Raw genomic sequence first — 16,455 nt, 5'->3', positions numbered from 1 at the left:
TAGTTTTTCCTTTAAATAGGATTTTGGTCAGATAGCAGAAAAGTCCTTGACTAGTATTCTAAATTTATATATCTCCTGCAGCAGAGGTGTGAGATGTTTTGGGTTTTTTTTCTCTACAAGGAAACATGCATTGCAATTTGTAATGTAATACTTTTGTTAGCAGTTTCCGTGTTTAAGGTTTAGGTTGTCAAAACTGCTTTCTAGACAACCCAAATTGAGATGGAAGCAGATTTTACCTGTTTGGTTCTGTCTTACTGGGATCTGTCAAGGTGTGTGATGCTTATGAACACCTGCTCATCTGAAATTAGTGTTTTTAAGATAACACTGCCTGTGACCTTGTAAGCATTAATCAGATGTTCAGACTCCAGCAAAATACAGATTTTCGTGGTACCAAATAGCATGTTGTCATCAAAACATAGCCCTGCTTTCATATTGCATGGCACTGCTACAAAGCTGTAATAAAAACAAATATTTAATTAATCATTTTTCATTGTCTACTGAGAAGATGAACAAGAACTGTAGAACAGCTGTTTTCAGCTGGGCTTGAAGCAACAAGAATCTTCAAATAGTCTCATTCGTTCATATTCTCAGGCAGGTTTGATTGTGGGCTTTCCCTCTCCTGCTGTTTTCTTAAAGAAAGGGGGGGAAACTGCCTTTGAAGTGGCAGGATCAATGAAAAACTTAAATGCATATGTTTTATTTAAACTAACTGGTGGTATGTAACACTAATATAGTATAAGCTTTTCAGTCAGAAATGCTAGAGAAAGCTAAGGAACAAATAGATTTACCACATGCTGCTTCAGCTGCATTTTCCCCGTGGGCTGTTGTGCATCCAAAAGATGTATAAATTAAGGCATGCTTGAGTCTTTTGTTAGGGGGAAAGTGGGGGAGAGGGTCTTTTTAAGGAATGAATAGGAAAGTATTTACAGCCTTTCCTTGATGCCATCCCCCTCATTGCCAAGACAGACATGGTTATGTTAATTATCATCATCTAGATGGTGTTAAAGTACATCTAACTTTTGTTTAAGTTTTCTTATACGTTATTTTGAGCAAACTGATAGCCAGAAAGTTTAAAATACTTGGTAATAACCACATCTGTAGACACTGCTTTCTGTGGAGTGTTAAGAGATTTAATGTGAATCAAATTTACTGCTTTCTTTTGAAACTTTTGCAGCTGTGCAGGTGGATGTTGTTTCATGCTCGCTGAGTGTGAGCAATGCATTACACAAAATCAAAGTTAAGACTGAAAAGCTTGTTTTGCCTCTCTTTAACAATTTGTTTCATGCCGCTGAGCTCACATGACTTAAGTAACCTTTCCTTTGTGTCCACAAAGCCTAATCCATGAAAATGGGGGAGCAAGGGGTGTAGTTGTCACTCTGTAATGAAACAAGGCAAAAAATAGTATAAAAAGGAAAAACTTTACTGGTTTGGGGGTTTTTCTTTTTGTTTGTTTTTCAGCCCTAGTATCAACTGAGTCATAAGTTTGGGTTTTGTTCTTGTTTGATTGGGGGTTTGGGTTTTTTGTTCTGCTTGGATGAAAGAACAGGTATAATGTTTTTTCACAAAGCAGTTTCAAATATGCATTGCTCTAGTCTGGTACATTTGCAACATGTAACTACGTGCTACTTACACATGGTGATAGGGTGATCCATTACTTCATAGTAGGCCCTGTGCTGGAAGGTGGGTTAACTCAGTAGTGGCACCCAGGAGGAGTCCTAAGTAAGTCTGCTTCACGTTTAAGTAATGCAGTTTAGTATCAGATTAGTGCTGTGACTTCAGGGGGAGATCCAAATTTTCTGTAAGGTTTTGATCCAGTATTTACAACTTCTGACAGAAAATATGGTATGTCTCCTCTTTCTGAAATTCTGACTGAAATTATAGTGTAAAAAATAGTGATTATTGCAGACTTTCAGGAGACTTAGCTCTAGTTCTTCAACTTTATGCCTTTTACAGGAATCACAGTCCTTATGCTTTTTTGTCCACCTAAGTGTAAGTGGAACCCTAAGTTAAGATGACGTTTTGCCACCTACTGTGCTGTGGGCAGGTGGGAAGGGAAAGTAAAAATACAAGACCGAGAGACTAATAGTGAAATTACTAAAATCTGAGGAAAAGTTGGAAACGAGCGATAAAGATTTCAGCCAAGTTTGTTTTGTTTTCAGACTTGACTTTCCTATCCCCCTTGATGACCTTTTTTGCTTTATGGTGGAAATGAAGGAAGGGGGCCTAGTTCTTCACTACTTTATTGCAGACCCACATACTTGGGGTTTTATAGGCACCCAGCAGTGGGGCTAGCACTTTCAGAGCCTAAATCCATTTTTAGCATACCTGGACATGTAATAACATGACTGTTTAGAAACCTTCCAAGATGGTATTTTATTGATCCACTTGTCTACTATGAAAAATGTCTCACTTATACCTAGAAATAAATAAATATGCTTACTCCTAGGAGCACCCAGTGCAGATATGAGAATGTTTCTGCTGTTACACATTAGACATATTTCTAACAAAATGTTGATTCACACAATAAAAGGCTCTCAGTGTGGCAGCTGGTCTCAGACCTATAGGAACTTCCTGTGGAAAGAAGAGATACTATGATATTGTTTCATTTTGGTAGTTCTGAAAAAGATCCAAAAGCTAAAACAAAACAAACTATCTCCAACCGGACGTGAGATCAGAGTCTGAGAGAAGTTTCATGAAGCAGCTGTCCTTAAGTGTCCTTGGACTGGGGGCAGGAATGGGACTTTTGGGGCATTAACTTTCTTTTCTCGCTCACAGATCCCACACTGTGGAAATGCTGATGTGGAAATGTCCATTTATTATTAAGGGACTCTGGGCAGGAGGGAGATTTCTGTGGTGCTGTACTATTTTACCTTCTATCGGATCTTTTTTCGGTGACACTGTCCTAGTGTAACGTTACAGCTTCATTTGCACAACAAAGTTACACAGAATAACTAGTATGGAGCAAGTCTTGCAGCAGAACACACTGGTGCCAAGTATGAAACTCCAGCTCATTGACCGCTCGCTCTTGTAACAATATTTTGTGGCAAACGACATGCACTAAAGCTTCTATCTGCATCTGATGTAGCATAACAAGCATTGCAGTCCCCAGTACCTATGAGCAGTTGTTGAGCTGTGACCTTACTGCATCTTTGAGCTGAGCCTGTAATGCCACATTGAGACAAAATCCAAAGACTGTTTGTCTTTGCCATTAGGATTTCACTTCATGAAGTGTGAACTGACTCAAAGTCATTTAGGTGCTTCTGAACTTTAGTTCAACTTTTTCTGAAAATGCTCTATTTGTATATTGTCATAGGCATACAGTGGGGCAGAAGGAAATTCTGGTGAAACTTCCATGAAGTTTGTTTTGTGTACAGAATGTGTCATGAGTTTTTGTGTCATGGTTGCATAGTGTTGTAGGGGGACAGTAAGAGAGCAACAATTCCTATGGAGGGCTGTTTTTGAAGCTGCTTTTAATCATAGAATCATTTAGGTTGGAAAAGACCTTTAAGATCATCAAGTCCAACTGTTAACCCAGGACTGCCAAGTCCACTACTAAACCATGTCCCTAAACAATGCATCTAGCTGTGTTTTAAACACCTTCAAGGATGGAGATTCCCCCACCTCTCTGAACAGCCTGTTCCAATGTGTGACCATCGCTTTGGTGAAGAAATTTTTCCTAATACCCAATCTAAATCTCCTCTGGCACAACTTGGGACTGTTTCTCTTATCCTAGTTATGTGGGAGAAATGACTGACCCCCACCTGCCCAAAACCTCCATTTAGGTGGCTGTAGAGAGCAGTGAGGTCCCCCCTGAGCTGCCTCCTCTCCAGGCTGAACCACCCCAACTCCCTCAGCTGCTCCTCACAGGACTTGTGCTCCAGACCCTTCACCAGCTCTGTTGCCCATCTCTGGACACGCTCCAGCGCCTCAGTGTCCCTCCTGAAGTGAGGGGCCTGAAGCTGAATACAGTATTTGAGGTGCAGCCTCACCAGTGCCGAATTGTTGACTGTTCTAGAAGGTATGCATGTACAACTCTCACTTAAATGCGAACATTACTAGGTGTTAGAAAGATACTAAACAATGCAGACGTTGGGAATACATTTCATAGAACTGTTGCTGTCAGGGAGGATTCAGCTCAGCCTTTGTGTTGCCAGGCAGGCTCGTGTCATGTATGAAAACTATATTTATGTTGTGCCCTGCTGAAGTACTCCAATTCTTTAAAACAAACAAATAAAACGGAACAAAAAAAAAAACCCACAAAAAACCCCTCCAAACAAACAAAAAACCAAACCCCCAAACTATCAAACTTTCTTTTGTAAGCTGGGAATAGGAGATACAAGTTAAATGAATTGGCCATGGACTCATGTTACTTAGCCAATGACAGAGGGAGGTTTAGGAACAGAATCCATATTACTTAACCTTACTTTTAAACTGTAACAGTGTGACCTTGGTGGGAGCCGTTGCACAATGTCACATGCGATGAGTTGATACTTGTATTTGTTGATTTGAAGGGACGTCGCTGCATACAGCAAGCATGGTTTTGTTATACAAGGCCATTTATGCCATTTGAAGATGCTGTAACATCCCTTTTGTCATTTGAGGTTGTGAAAGGTACTTGGAGTAAAATTGTGTATAATTTTTTGGCCCTTCCTTCTCTTTTCTTGTCTGACCATTATATGTTAAGAAGAGAATTTAGAATTAGTATGGAATTATTTGACTGGAGTTGTGTTCCCAGCTTTGCAGTGTATTTGTTGGCAAATCGCTTGTCCCGTCAGTGCCTAAATTCTTAACTTTGAATAGCTCTTTCTCAACTTCGAGACTTAAAAGAGAGGGATCTTTCTTAGTCTTAAACTAGCCCAAATCATTTGGGGTTTAGACTTGTATTGTAAGCAATGCTAATTTAAGTTCCAGATTGTTTCCTTAGTAGCAAGCACTGTAAGTCAAGTGATTTAGTCAGACCAGGACTAGTAGCTGTGCATGGAATGCCCAAAGAATCTTTGGTTGCTTTTGTTTCTGTTTGGTTTTGTTTTACTGTTTGGTTCTTCGTTCTTGTTGAAATGAGAAGATGAAGTGCTACAGCTGATGGGCTGTGGTAACCTCTTCAGAGCAATTTTTTTCCTCATCTTTCAACTTTAGAGGAATCTGAAGCAAACTGTCTATCCTGGAACAGGATACAGGGAATGTGGTAAGGGAAGGACAAGTTCTCTACTTCTCTCAGGCTGTACATGTTACATTAGTTTATGGACCTCCAGTCATACATTAGGTGTAACGGGATGAAATTTTCCATAAATATCTTCCATTGATACACAGCCCTAAGAATATTTTGTTGATTTTTCTTTGAAGGGAAGGGGGAGGAATGAAAAAGGGTAGCCCACCTCTCACAGTAATGAGGCTGGATTCCAGTTTGGGGACTTAATGATTATTCCTCTCATAAGTTGCATTAATGTAGAAGCAGCATTCTCACCTCCTACCTGCTCATGCATTTACTTGGTAGGAGCAGTCAGTTGTTGGGGTTTGCTTGCTGCCAGTCCAGCTGTTCTGTCTCCTGTGAGGCAGTGTTACAGGCCAGATGGAAGCCAGAAATAATAACTGACTGTATTGTGCACACAAAGGATCTTCTGTTTTCTGCTGGATCAGTGTGCATATGATATGATCCATATGACAAATATACCGGTACGATCGACTTGGCTGCACTGCAGTGTTCCTGCAATGGCAAAATAGTTGAGTAGTGGTCTGTGGACAGTCTCCATTCCTTGACAAGAAGACGTCCAGAGAAGCTCGTGCCCTGGGGAATTCACATGCTCAAAGATGTGATGCTCCTTTTTTATTGTGCGGCCCCAACAGAAATGAGTCTGAGTTTGGTGAGGGTGTTTTGTCCATAGCCAACACAGGTGGAAAGGACAAGCTGTTCTTTCATTTTTCTTCTTCTAGGGTTAGGTGAGGTAGTCCTGTCCTACATCTGTTTTGGTCAAAACATTGAAACAATGCAGCAGCTTGTTTGCTTTCTTGGTTTGCAGACACTTTTAGATATTTTGTTCATGTTTTAAAGATACAGTAGTTTTTACTTGAAACTAAAGTACTGTGCTGCTGCTTGTAAACAACTAAATACTATTATATCAATACCATCCAGTTAAGACTTCTTTAGAAGTGAGATACTGTTAATTTTTACTATCACAAACTATGTTCAAGAATGTTTAAAACAAAGGCAAAATTTAGCTTTCTAGTTAGCAGATTCTTAAAGAAGCAAAATGGCATACGCAGATATATTTTTGTCTACAACTTAAAATTCAGAAGCTTATCAAATTGTCACAGGTTTATTTTAGACTGATTTCCAAATTTTACTGTTGAATATTTTAAATGGTAGCAAGAACAGATTGAGAGTAAATGCAGTGGGGTTTGACATGTCAGATGTGTGGAAGTTGTGGTTATTCCAAAACCTTTCGAAAATGTTTTTTGTATTGATGCTGTCAAGAATGTATTAAAGGATGAAGGATATCTATGTAAGAGTATGGAAATGAAAAAATGGATGTAAAGAGATGGGATGAATTTTTGACCATGTTGGAATCAAGAGACATAAGTGTAATTAACTTCAGTAGACCAGAATTTCAGGCTAGGTAAAAGTCCTGTTACTGGAAAAACACTTTCAAACTTTTAAAATGAGAATGATTTTGAATCTATACATTCAAATCAATTAATTAAAAATCACAGAAATGCTGGGGGAGGAATCTTCCTTTTCTATGTAGGAGAACAGTCAAATCTCTTGTGTCATGGTGTTTTGGGAACTAGCTCTCAAAAAGAAACAGGGTTCAAACCAGAGTGCCTGTAGCTAGATGCTTAACAAAAAAACACATCTAGCTCCTCATCTTTTGAGAACAGGCTCTTACAGAGGTGCTGTAATTCTTGAGTGTCTTGGAGGTCCTTGGGAAAGAGCAGTCTGTCTCGTGGAGCTCACAGTCAAGGGATGGATCCACATTTTTGGAAGAGGGAAAATTACAAATGTTTCTGTTTCCATTTGTACCATCAAGATAATTTTTTAAAAAATTTGGCTATGTGAGGCAGGCTATAGGTCATTAACAGCATTTCTCTGTTTTTAGCATGAATAAATCAAGTTTTAGGGTATGCCTGTGCTGCTGCAGCAGAGAGATATAAAGATACCTGAGATGCTTAGAGGAATATAAAAATGTCTAAAATGACCTTACTTGAATGCTTGCATAACAGCTTAGGAGTAATGGCTCTATGAAACTTTATGCTGATCTACCCTGCATTGTAAATTAGCCCCTACAGAGTCTTAAGCTGTTTTGTACTGCAGCATAAACATGTTCTTAGTGTATTGCTGTTGAGATTGTGAGTAGAGTAATAATTACATGTTAAAAACCTGTTCACAGTTGCCTGTCCTACCACAACCATTTCTGCCTTCTCATCCATAAAGTAATGCTTATAATGAATTAACTCATGCATGGTAAAACATATAACAGGGTGAAAAGGAGGGCTCTGTGCTCCTCTAGTAGGGTATTCTCTCTTTTTTTGGGCACACACCACCACCCATTTTGTAGATGACATCAGTTGCTTTGCTAAAATCTTGCCCAGTATTTAGGTTCCCTCTTTAAAGAGGGCTGACAGTTTTGGTTTCAGGGTTGTAGAGTTTTGTTTTTCTAGAACTGTCTTCTGCAATGTGACAGAACACTCTAGTCATCACTGATTTGTCACTTCTGTCAACAGTTTATTGGTCTTGCCCCCCCCTTAGGTTTCTTAGAGCCTCTTCCTGTTCCTTGTGATGCTCTTCCTGAACACAGGTTATTCTTTCCCTTCCTTGTGCTGCACATTGCTTCCTGTGTCCATCTGTGATGCTCTGTTTTAAATTTAAGGTTTTTAGAGGAAGGACTGTCAAGTGCAATGGGTGGAGCTAGGGCTCTGAGGAACTGCAGGAATACAAGTAATAAAATTAAAACACCAATTCTGGTATTTTACAGCTCTCCACAAGGCGAATAATGATGTGATTGCAGTTAAAAAGCAATCTGAAGGCCTTAAAAGAGAGTATGATCGTCTGTTGAAAGAATATGAACGGCTTCAGGTAAGTGGTTCTGGGTCGCTATATGAACATGATGTTCTGAAATTGTACCAGCGAAATTCTGCTTGTTGGGCATTTGTTATGCAGGAGAACTTACCAAAATCTTTAGTATAGCATAAAGTTAAAATGGGCAGCACTCCTTTAACTTCGTCAGCATAGCAGAATTTTGTTTTTCATGGACTGGATGGCAAAGCTACTAGCATTTTCCTTTTTGCATTTCAGGTGACAAAGCTCAGGACTTTTCTAAGTCTAGACTAGATTTTGCTGTCACTTGGGAAATAAGATTCAGATAGTTTTGTATGCGATGATCAAACTGCAATATCTTGTAAGAAAATTATAGTAGCGAGTGGTATATACATTTATAAAAGTTATTTGCTCTTTAAACATGCTTTTGCAATGCATGATTATAAATGTCGCAATACTGTTGATATGCAAGAACAACAACAAAACAAACCAACCAACAAACAGCCTAGGCTAAAAACTGGCTACTATAAAAATCAAACTGAAGTACAAAATAAAAAAAAAAAAACAGTGCAGCATAGCAAGCAAAAACTGAATTAGCAGTTTGATTGGGTTTGCATATGCGTATGGCTGTAATACGCATAATAAACAGTACTTATTTTTAGTAGTACTGGGATCCCTACCCATTCTTTAAGTTGTCTGACAGGTGTTTATATGTTCCATGCCTACTGTCCCAGAATTCAACCAAAATTCAATAAAAATCAAAGTTAGCCTGTTTACAAATAGTGGTCATAGGAGAACATTATGCTAAAATTATAATGACCTGCTTTTCAAGAAGAGCTGTTTCTTGGTCCTGTATTAATAAAATTTTAAAAAGGCAAATTTGAGCTGATTATAATTTCTCCTGTACTCTGTGAAGCTTCTTGCTGATCCCAGCCTCACCCTATACTCTTACAGATATTGCTCAACTGATCTCTGTGTTCAAATTAAGACCACCATGCATGTCCTATCTTTGTTGTGCTTCCATGTGCAATGAACCAAAGTAGTCCTGCTGCATTTCTAACAGTCTTGTGGTCTAGATCACACATCCTTACAGTTTTCTGTTTACCTCTGAATGGAAGGAACAGAAGGTACTGAGCACACAGTAGATGCAGCTCCTAAGGATAAATCAGTTGATAGCAGAAAATGTTTTCTGCTGGGTTTGCTGCACAGTTCAGCTGTGATGTGAACAGGGAGCAGACGGGGGCTGCGTGGCTGTCACTCTACTGGGATCAGAAGCGCACGTGTGATGTGGGGTAATATTGATGGGACTACAACTTTGAAGGGTGTATAGTGAACTAATCGGGTATGATTGCAAGGGGGAAAAATGTGGCATTTGGAATCGACTGTTTCTGATCTTGCCAAACATTTATTTATTTTTTTAATTTGTCTCCTTTCAGGGGAGTTTAAATGCAGCAGAAGACAAGAAAGACCTGTAGGTGCATCTAAGACAGATGGCAGCGGTACAGTTACTTCAATGAGTAAAGCCTTATGCTGTTTAGGCTCCTGATGCATATCTAAAACAAAACTTCATTTTTCTGAAAAGCACATGCATTGCAGGTCACTGTTCAGATTTCTTCAATATATCTTGGTTGCCAAAATACTCTGTGTGGTAAATAAAATGTTAAGTGGCTTACCTGATTTACTATGGTGTTTGTCGCTGCTCTTATGAGGAGAAACTCGAAAATCTTTCAGTTCCATCTGGAGCAACTTGACTGTCCTCCAAGCTTTTGCCCTCCAGAATGGTAACAGATCATGCACCATTTGCTTGTAGCTCTTAAGCAAGGTTGTATGTCACGCTATATCACAAAAACACAATTACCTAAGCCTCCTTTGCAACAGCTGTTTGAAGACTTAAAAAATTCAGTTACCAGTAGGTTGAAGAAGGCTGAAAGCTTTTTATCAGCCATTTCACTTCAGTGGAAAACTGAATAACAGTCAATCTAAGGAAAATAAAGAAAGAGGGGAAAATGCACTTCTAAATCCATCTCACTAGCTTGTTACTTTCACTTGGCCACGTGGATGAGTTTATTTTAACAAAATGGTATTTTGCATGCCTCAGGTTTATTTTTCTTTAATATATTGGACTATTTCAGTTTTCATAACCAAAGTTTGGGGTTGGTTGGTATTAACATGCTGTATTTTTACACTGTTTAAATCTGTTTACTCTGTATGTTCCACCTAACTTCTTTTGCCTTGCTAAGTAAAAATTCTTTTTAAATGTAGTTAGTTGGGTTTGTTTTGTTTTGTTTTCATGGATACGATACCTCAAATGTGCACTGTTTTGCATAAGCCCTTTTTTGCATTCAGAAAGTTGGTTTGAGTTTTTTTGTTAGTTGGTTCCAGTTTATATTTGAAAGTTGCATATGTTTGTTATATTAAAGGGGTTGTTCAAGTTCATGAGTTTCTGGGTTTATTTGTGTAAATCTTTCCCAGTATATTATTTCATCAGAGTTAATAGGTATATACGCAAAGAACAAAATATAATTCTAACTTGGTGATATTTAACTTTCTGTGGAAATACAGCCTTCTTCATAGGGTAGTTTTGATTGCTCTGGAAATAGGATTTGTTTAGCTTACAATTTAAACAGTGTGTTAAGTACTATAAAGCATATTAACATATATTAAACAAGAATGCATATGTTTTTAAGAAATATTTTATCCTTGCTGGAGTAGTACAGAATGTGTTCTCAGAGGTTCTATGACACTGGAGACTTGTTTATTCATATCAAAACTTTCAGGAAAAGCTACAGATTTTCCCTTAATACACACAGGTATAATTATGGTAGAAAGTTATTTCCAGTCTGATCTAAAGACTGCGGTTGGAAGCCTTAGAGGTATAACAGCAAGTGCTGTTTTTAATAACAGAACTAAAAACTCACTGGCTTTTCTGACTTTAAGACCCAGAACAAAAGCAAATACTACATACTATTTACTGTTACCTACTTATTAAATTTCAAGCATTTCTTTCTATATTACAAGTAAATAATTAGGTAGATAATTAGAAACTTACAATGAAAGGTATAATGCACCAGACTCTTCGTTCCCAAACAGTTATCTTAGAAAACAATAGCACGGAACAAAAAATGGGTAGTTGTGAACGCACCGATATTATCAATACTTCCTCTTGAGAAGGAAGTCTGAATGCTTTACAGTAATTTTTGCTGTGGAGCATGACTGAAGTTTGAAGGAGTGCATAGTGGTATGAACTGCTCCCTCAGAAGCTGAAAGGATGCCTGGTATTTTTAAACATGCCCCATGCATGCAACATATGGTACTTGTGCACTGCTCTCTAATTTACATATGTAATAGCCTAGCAGTTTCCTGCTGGCTGCTTGGAAGATGGGGACCCACTTGTTGAGAGATCAAGGAGACAAAAAACCCCGTGTGTATCAGGCCACAGAGAATGTTTCCTCAATTAAAAGTTAAGAGATTGCTTGAAACCCACAAACCTTCTACTTTGCCTCCAGTCATTTCTTCTGTCTTGTTCATTATTTGTATCACTTACCAGATTCCCTGTTGCAGAGTAGAATATTACCATTACTGTTTTTCTGCTTGTCTGTTGTGGATGGCCACACACATTTGACAGAGTTGCATCATCACACGCTTAGCTCTTTGGAGTCCCAGATTTGTTCACATAAAAACAAACTTTTGTTACTCAGATTGAAAATATTTTGTGATGCCTGCTTTGTAGAACTATCCTTGGAAAGAGCATGTTTCTTTTGTAAAATTAGAAGTTTAAATAATAGATCCGGAAATTCCTGTAGATGGCAAATCTTCCAGAATATTTTGTATTTGCATTGTTTCACAATACTTCATACATGATCAACCCAAACTCCTGCAGGCTCTCAACTACTTTAAGTGCAGTTTTCTTGTTGGTAATTTTTTAAGTTATGGTTGATACACAAGGAAAAAGCAAATCAAAATTTCATGGGTTTAACTCTTGATCTTTCAGGCTGTTTGGTCAGGTTTTGGTCACATTTGCCTGTTTTGTAGGAAAGAACTGCAAAAAATGCTACATCTCCACTAATACTGGTGGAATCAAAATTAATTTTTTTTACTGTTTTTTGCCAGTTGATTTAATTTTGGATATGTCTCCAGAAGTAAGAATTCAGAGCTCTTTATATTCTAAATAATGTCAAAGTTAATTGTTTGGTTGTTTTGGAGCTTTTTTCCCCTCTTTACGAAAGTAGGATCGTGCATTTTCAGAACTTTGGTGGGGAAGCACAGGCAAGAGTATTAATTCTAAAAACATTTTAACAGATTTAACTGATAGTAGCTTTCAAAAATACTGAGATGTGTTTTCATGTCTTTTTCATAAACCCCTTTTTCTGCTGAGTCAAGAAAGCAGTGAGGTCATGGTGGGTGCGAGAGAACTGACCTGAATATTAATAAACCTAACTACATGCTTTGATGTTTCCTTAAATGAAAGCACCCTTAGCTAGGCAAGATGTTTTCCCCTTTTTCTCTTTTTGCAGCAACGATCTGATAATAATCTTTTTTAATAACATAAACTGTGTGCAGTCTTTTCTGAAAATGTACTCTTGCATTAGTGCTACCTGTATTTGCTGCCACAGCAGTCCCTAACTACATAGCCTCATTGAAAAGACACTGTGCTTTCCAGGCTTGTTTTAAAGTGTGAAAGGACTGGTTTTTACTCAGCATTGAAATAACATTTGGTTTTCCAAATGTGAAGTTATTTGAGAAGTGTTATATGACTGCCTCGCTTCTCAAGTGTTTCTTGAAATACTGAATTTACTTCGTAAGCTCTTGGGAACAAATACCCCCATTTTGCCTTGCCTTTTGGACAGTGCTTATTCCAGTGGCAACTGTAGTCTGGGTCCTGATGCAACCTGATACAAATCATTTTACAGATAAAGTCAAGCTGGGAAATCGGCTCTCAGTCTTTCCAGTCCTCCAGTACTCTCTGCTGAATACCGCTGTGTACGTTAATTGTGTAGCATCTAAAAACACAGTTCTGGGACTGAGCATCCCCAGTTCAAGAATAAGGTGGAATATTTTATTTTCTGTATGAGATGTAGTACTTGTGCTTTGCTCTTGAGGCAATATGCAAATAGGGATGGGCACTGCGGGGTGTGTTTGTGAGGAAAACAAGACAGTCCCCCTAGTTTTGTGTCCATCACTCTGAAATGCAATTGTGGTGTGTAGGAAATTCCTATTATCCCCTGCGAGTGCAAGTCTGTCCTAAAAGACATTGTTCCATCTCCAGCTTTGGGACAGCTGCAGGGAGCAGGCTACAGTCCTACCGACCAGGGCTGTATATGCTAGAGAATTCCCTTCTGACCTCTGCCAAGGTGGTCTTAAGTCTTCATCAACACAACCAAGTCTGGGATGTTCAGATTCCCAATCACACTTGGGTGCACCCAGGTTTAGTGAGTGGAAGTCAGATACTAGCACTATCATGTCTACTGGAAGTGAGGAGATACCAAAGCCAGCTACTAGGGAAAATGGAAGTGGGAAGCATCTTTCAAAACTTACTTGTCTGAAAACTGGACACCAGTTGCCATTGTGATTGTGCCCACAAGACTTCCTGCTTAAGCTATGACTACTTAAGTCACAGTTTACATCCTTTTCTTTGTTCTGCTGCCTAAGACCAGACTGACTGTAGTCTGGTTGGACTTACTCTTCTCTTTGAAGCCACAGCCAAAAGAGGCAGTAGTTTTGGTGATAATCGTGTTTTGTGAGATAGCTTAATAGCTGTGCACCTAGAAGGTGAGACCCTGTTCTACATCTTAGCCTGAGTTTTAAATCCATATTCCTGGAAGAAGATCCTGGGTTGGCTGGGAAGGTGCTAATGTACTGCTTTCCTTTTAAGACACGGTACAGAAAAGAGGCAATGTAAGAGGAAGGGAGGGACTGTTATTCCTGGCCAGTAAGGACAAAATCTCAGGCTTTGGTTCTTCTCCAGATAGGACTTAGGCATTTTAGAGTTATGGACTTGGGAATAGAGCATACAGTGATACTGTAAGCAGGGACTTGGAAATGGGCTGTATATCCCTCCTCGGTGGTTTATCTCATACCAAGTACAAAATGGAGATGGAATTGATTAGGAAATAGTAGCAAATAATAAGGTGAACAAAAGGATTCAGAAGACTGATGTAGATTTCAAGCTAACAAAAAAAAGAAAGAAAGGGGGGGGAAAAAAAGAGAGAGAAAAAAAAAAAAGCTAAAGTTGTAAAAGGAAGGGAAGAGCCTGCCTTCTAGCTTGAAGGGTTAGTGTTCAGGAGAAGGGGATGCTACACAGGGCAACATCCCAAGTGGGGTCAGCAACATCACGGTTTAGACACTCACTGTTTCTGAATTCACACAGAGCTAGGTTTTGCATCCTTTATCCTCTTCCTCAAATCATTTTCTTTTCAAATTCTGGTGAGTGTGTTGTGTTACACCGATGCTTGAAACCTCTTGTCCTCAAGCACACAAACTTCTGTCCTGCCAATATGCATGGTCCTACAGGGTTATTATCTATACAGCATCTGCTGATGATCTTACAGCACCTGAGATGCTGAACCTTGGAGTTCCATTCAGGCAGATGCATCCTGCAGGAAACAAATTTCCAAGGAGCACAAGTTAGTCATTTCAGATTCTTCTGACTGTAGTCTTCCTGTATGAATTGCCTTGTTCGGTATTATCTTTTCCTTCTTTAGAAGATAACCAGTTCTCTTCTGAAATCCTATTTTAGATTGAATATTGAATAAGATGATCATAGTTTTGTAGATATTCTAGGAGAAAATAATATCTAATACGCATCCAGTCCTGAAAATTGACTTTATATTGTGTGTGGCATCTCTATTGGGTTCTTGCAAATGTCTTTTCTACTATTCTATGCTTTAATGATTGACCTAGAAGCCATTATACCTTCTGAAGTCACTTCATTGTCTTTGCATTACTTTTAGAACCTAAGAAGACATTACCACAACAGCTTTTCAAAACCACTTTTCATGCTACCTGTTTTTATCAGGAGTGGATTCTAACTCAATAGATTACTCAGTTTTGATGTCAGCTCAGTTTTTCTGTATGTGCTTTAGTATATGCCTAACTGAATCAAGCTGCTCTTCTGTTTTCCAGCATTAATTCTCCGTAGTCTTATCCGCTAGCAAAAAAAAATCTGAAAGCTTTCCCACGCTGGAGCGAGTAATGTTTATATAAGACCACTTTCCTTAAAACAAAAAAGTCCTACCGTTAGGCATTAACTCTCAGCTTTTACACACCCCAGTGCCATGCTTACGAGCTTCTACAAAACGTTGGGACTCGGTCTAGGAAGCTGGTTGTTCCACTGCCTGATGCAGCATTGCTCAGATCAAAGCAATTCAGCAGTTTACCTAGGCTTTTGTTAACAGTACAGCAGCAGGGGAAGCCTGTTGCAGAATTAGAAAACCTGAACAGTGTTACGCTACAAAGCATACTTTCAGCAAGCAGCTTCTTTCCAGTTCAGCAACGTTGGCTTCAACACACCTGAAGTGAGGACTGTGCTGAAACACTTTGAAACCAAGGCTGTCGGGAATATCCGTACCCGAGTAGTTTGTGCAAGGATTTCGCTTGATGCAGTGCCTTCAGGGTGTGCCCTCAGCACCTCTGTGGCACTGGCTGGAACAAGACTCCTGTCCTGATTTTGGAAAGCCTCTCTGTGTGAGGAGGGCACATGTTTGCTTCACTCCTGCCGGGTCTTTTCTAGGTTGTCCTCCGCACCTCACGTGGAAGAGCGGCAACATAGCTAGCAGCACTCAGCGTGCGGGGTTGACTTTTTCGGCCCCAGTCCTATCTCTGATCCTAAGTTACAGCCGAGCTGCCAGGGAGTTCGTTCCCTCCGACCCGCCTCAGGCGAGCTAGAAGCCGCAGCCCGGTGTGGCGCAGAGGGCCGGCCTGTGGGCCCGAGCCCCTTCTCCCTCCCGCGGGGGTGGCTCGGGGAGCAGCGCAGCTCTGAGGCGTTTCTATCTCTGCCCGGAGCCGATTCCCAGCGCTTGGATCACGGGGTGAAGCCAGGCGTTGGAAACTGAGGAAATGTCCCTGTGGGCCAGGCAGCGCACGGAGCGGCTAGTCCCACTCGTCCCCTGTCGCAGGCCGCCGCGGGGCCGACGGTGCCTCAGGGCGGCTGACGGAGGGGGGCGAGGCCGCGCACCGGCCGGTGGGTTCGTGTGCGGCCGGCCGGCCCCGCTCCGCACCCGGGAGCAGCTCCCCCCGCGGCGGCCTGCCACGGGCGGTCGGCTTTGAAATGCAGCCCCTCGCCCCGAGGGGACGGGAGGTGCCGGGGCACGGGTGTGCAGCGGCCGCCGCGGGGCTGGGAGGGTCGCGCCGGGGAGCGCCAGCCCGGGGCAGGGCTTGCGAGGGGGCCACTGGGGACGGAGGGGGAGGGCGGACGGAGGCGTCGC

The 16,455-nt window shown here is 40.4% G+C and overlaps 1 protein-coding gene across 2 annotated transcripts in view; it reads left to right on the top strand.

Moving 5' to 3' along the window:
* DUS4L (dihydrouridine synthase 4 like) overlaps positions 1 to 10,468 on the top strand; it is a 39,324-nt gene extending 28,856 nt beyond the window's left edge. For both annotated transcript variants that reach the window (XM_055711505.1, XM_055711504.1), the window contains 2 exons: positions 7,971 to 8,071; positions 9,469 to 10,468. In XM_055711505.1, the coding sequence (XP_055567480.1) occupies positions 7,971 to 8,071; positions 9,469 to 9,507 (140 nt within the window). In that variant the 3' untranslated portion in view covers positions 9,508 to 10,468. The remainder of the gene's footprint in view (positions 1 to 7,970; positions 8,072 to 9,468) is intronic.
* Positions 10,469 to 16,455: the final 5,987 nt, after the last annotated feature.

The sequence above is a fragment of the Falco cherrug genome, chromosome 5 (genome assembly GCF_023634085.1).
Source record: "Falco cherrug isolate bFalChe1 chromosome 5, bFalChe1.pri, whole genome shotgun sequence".
Classification (NCBI taxonomy): Eukaryota; Metazoa; Chordata; class Aves; order Falconiformes; family Falconidae; genus Falco; species Falco cherrug.
This window is presented reverse-complemented; position numbering and strand designations above follow the sequence as displayed.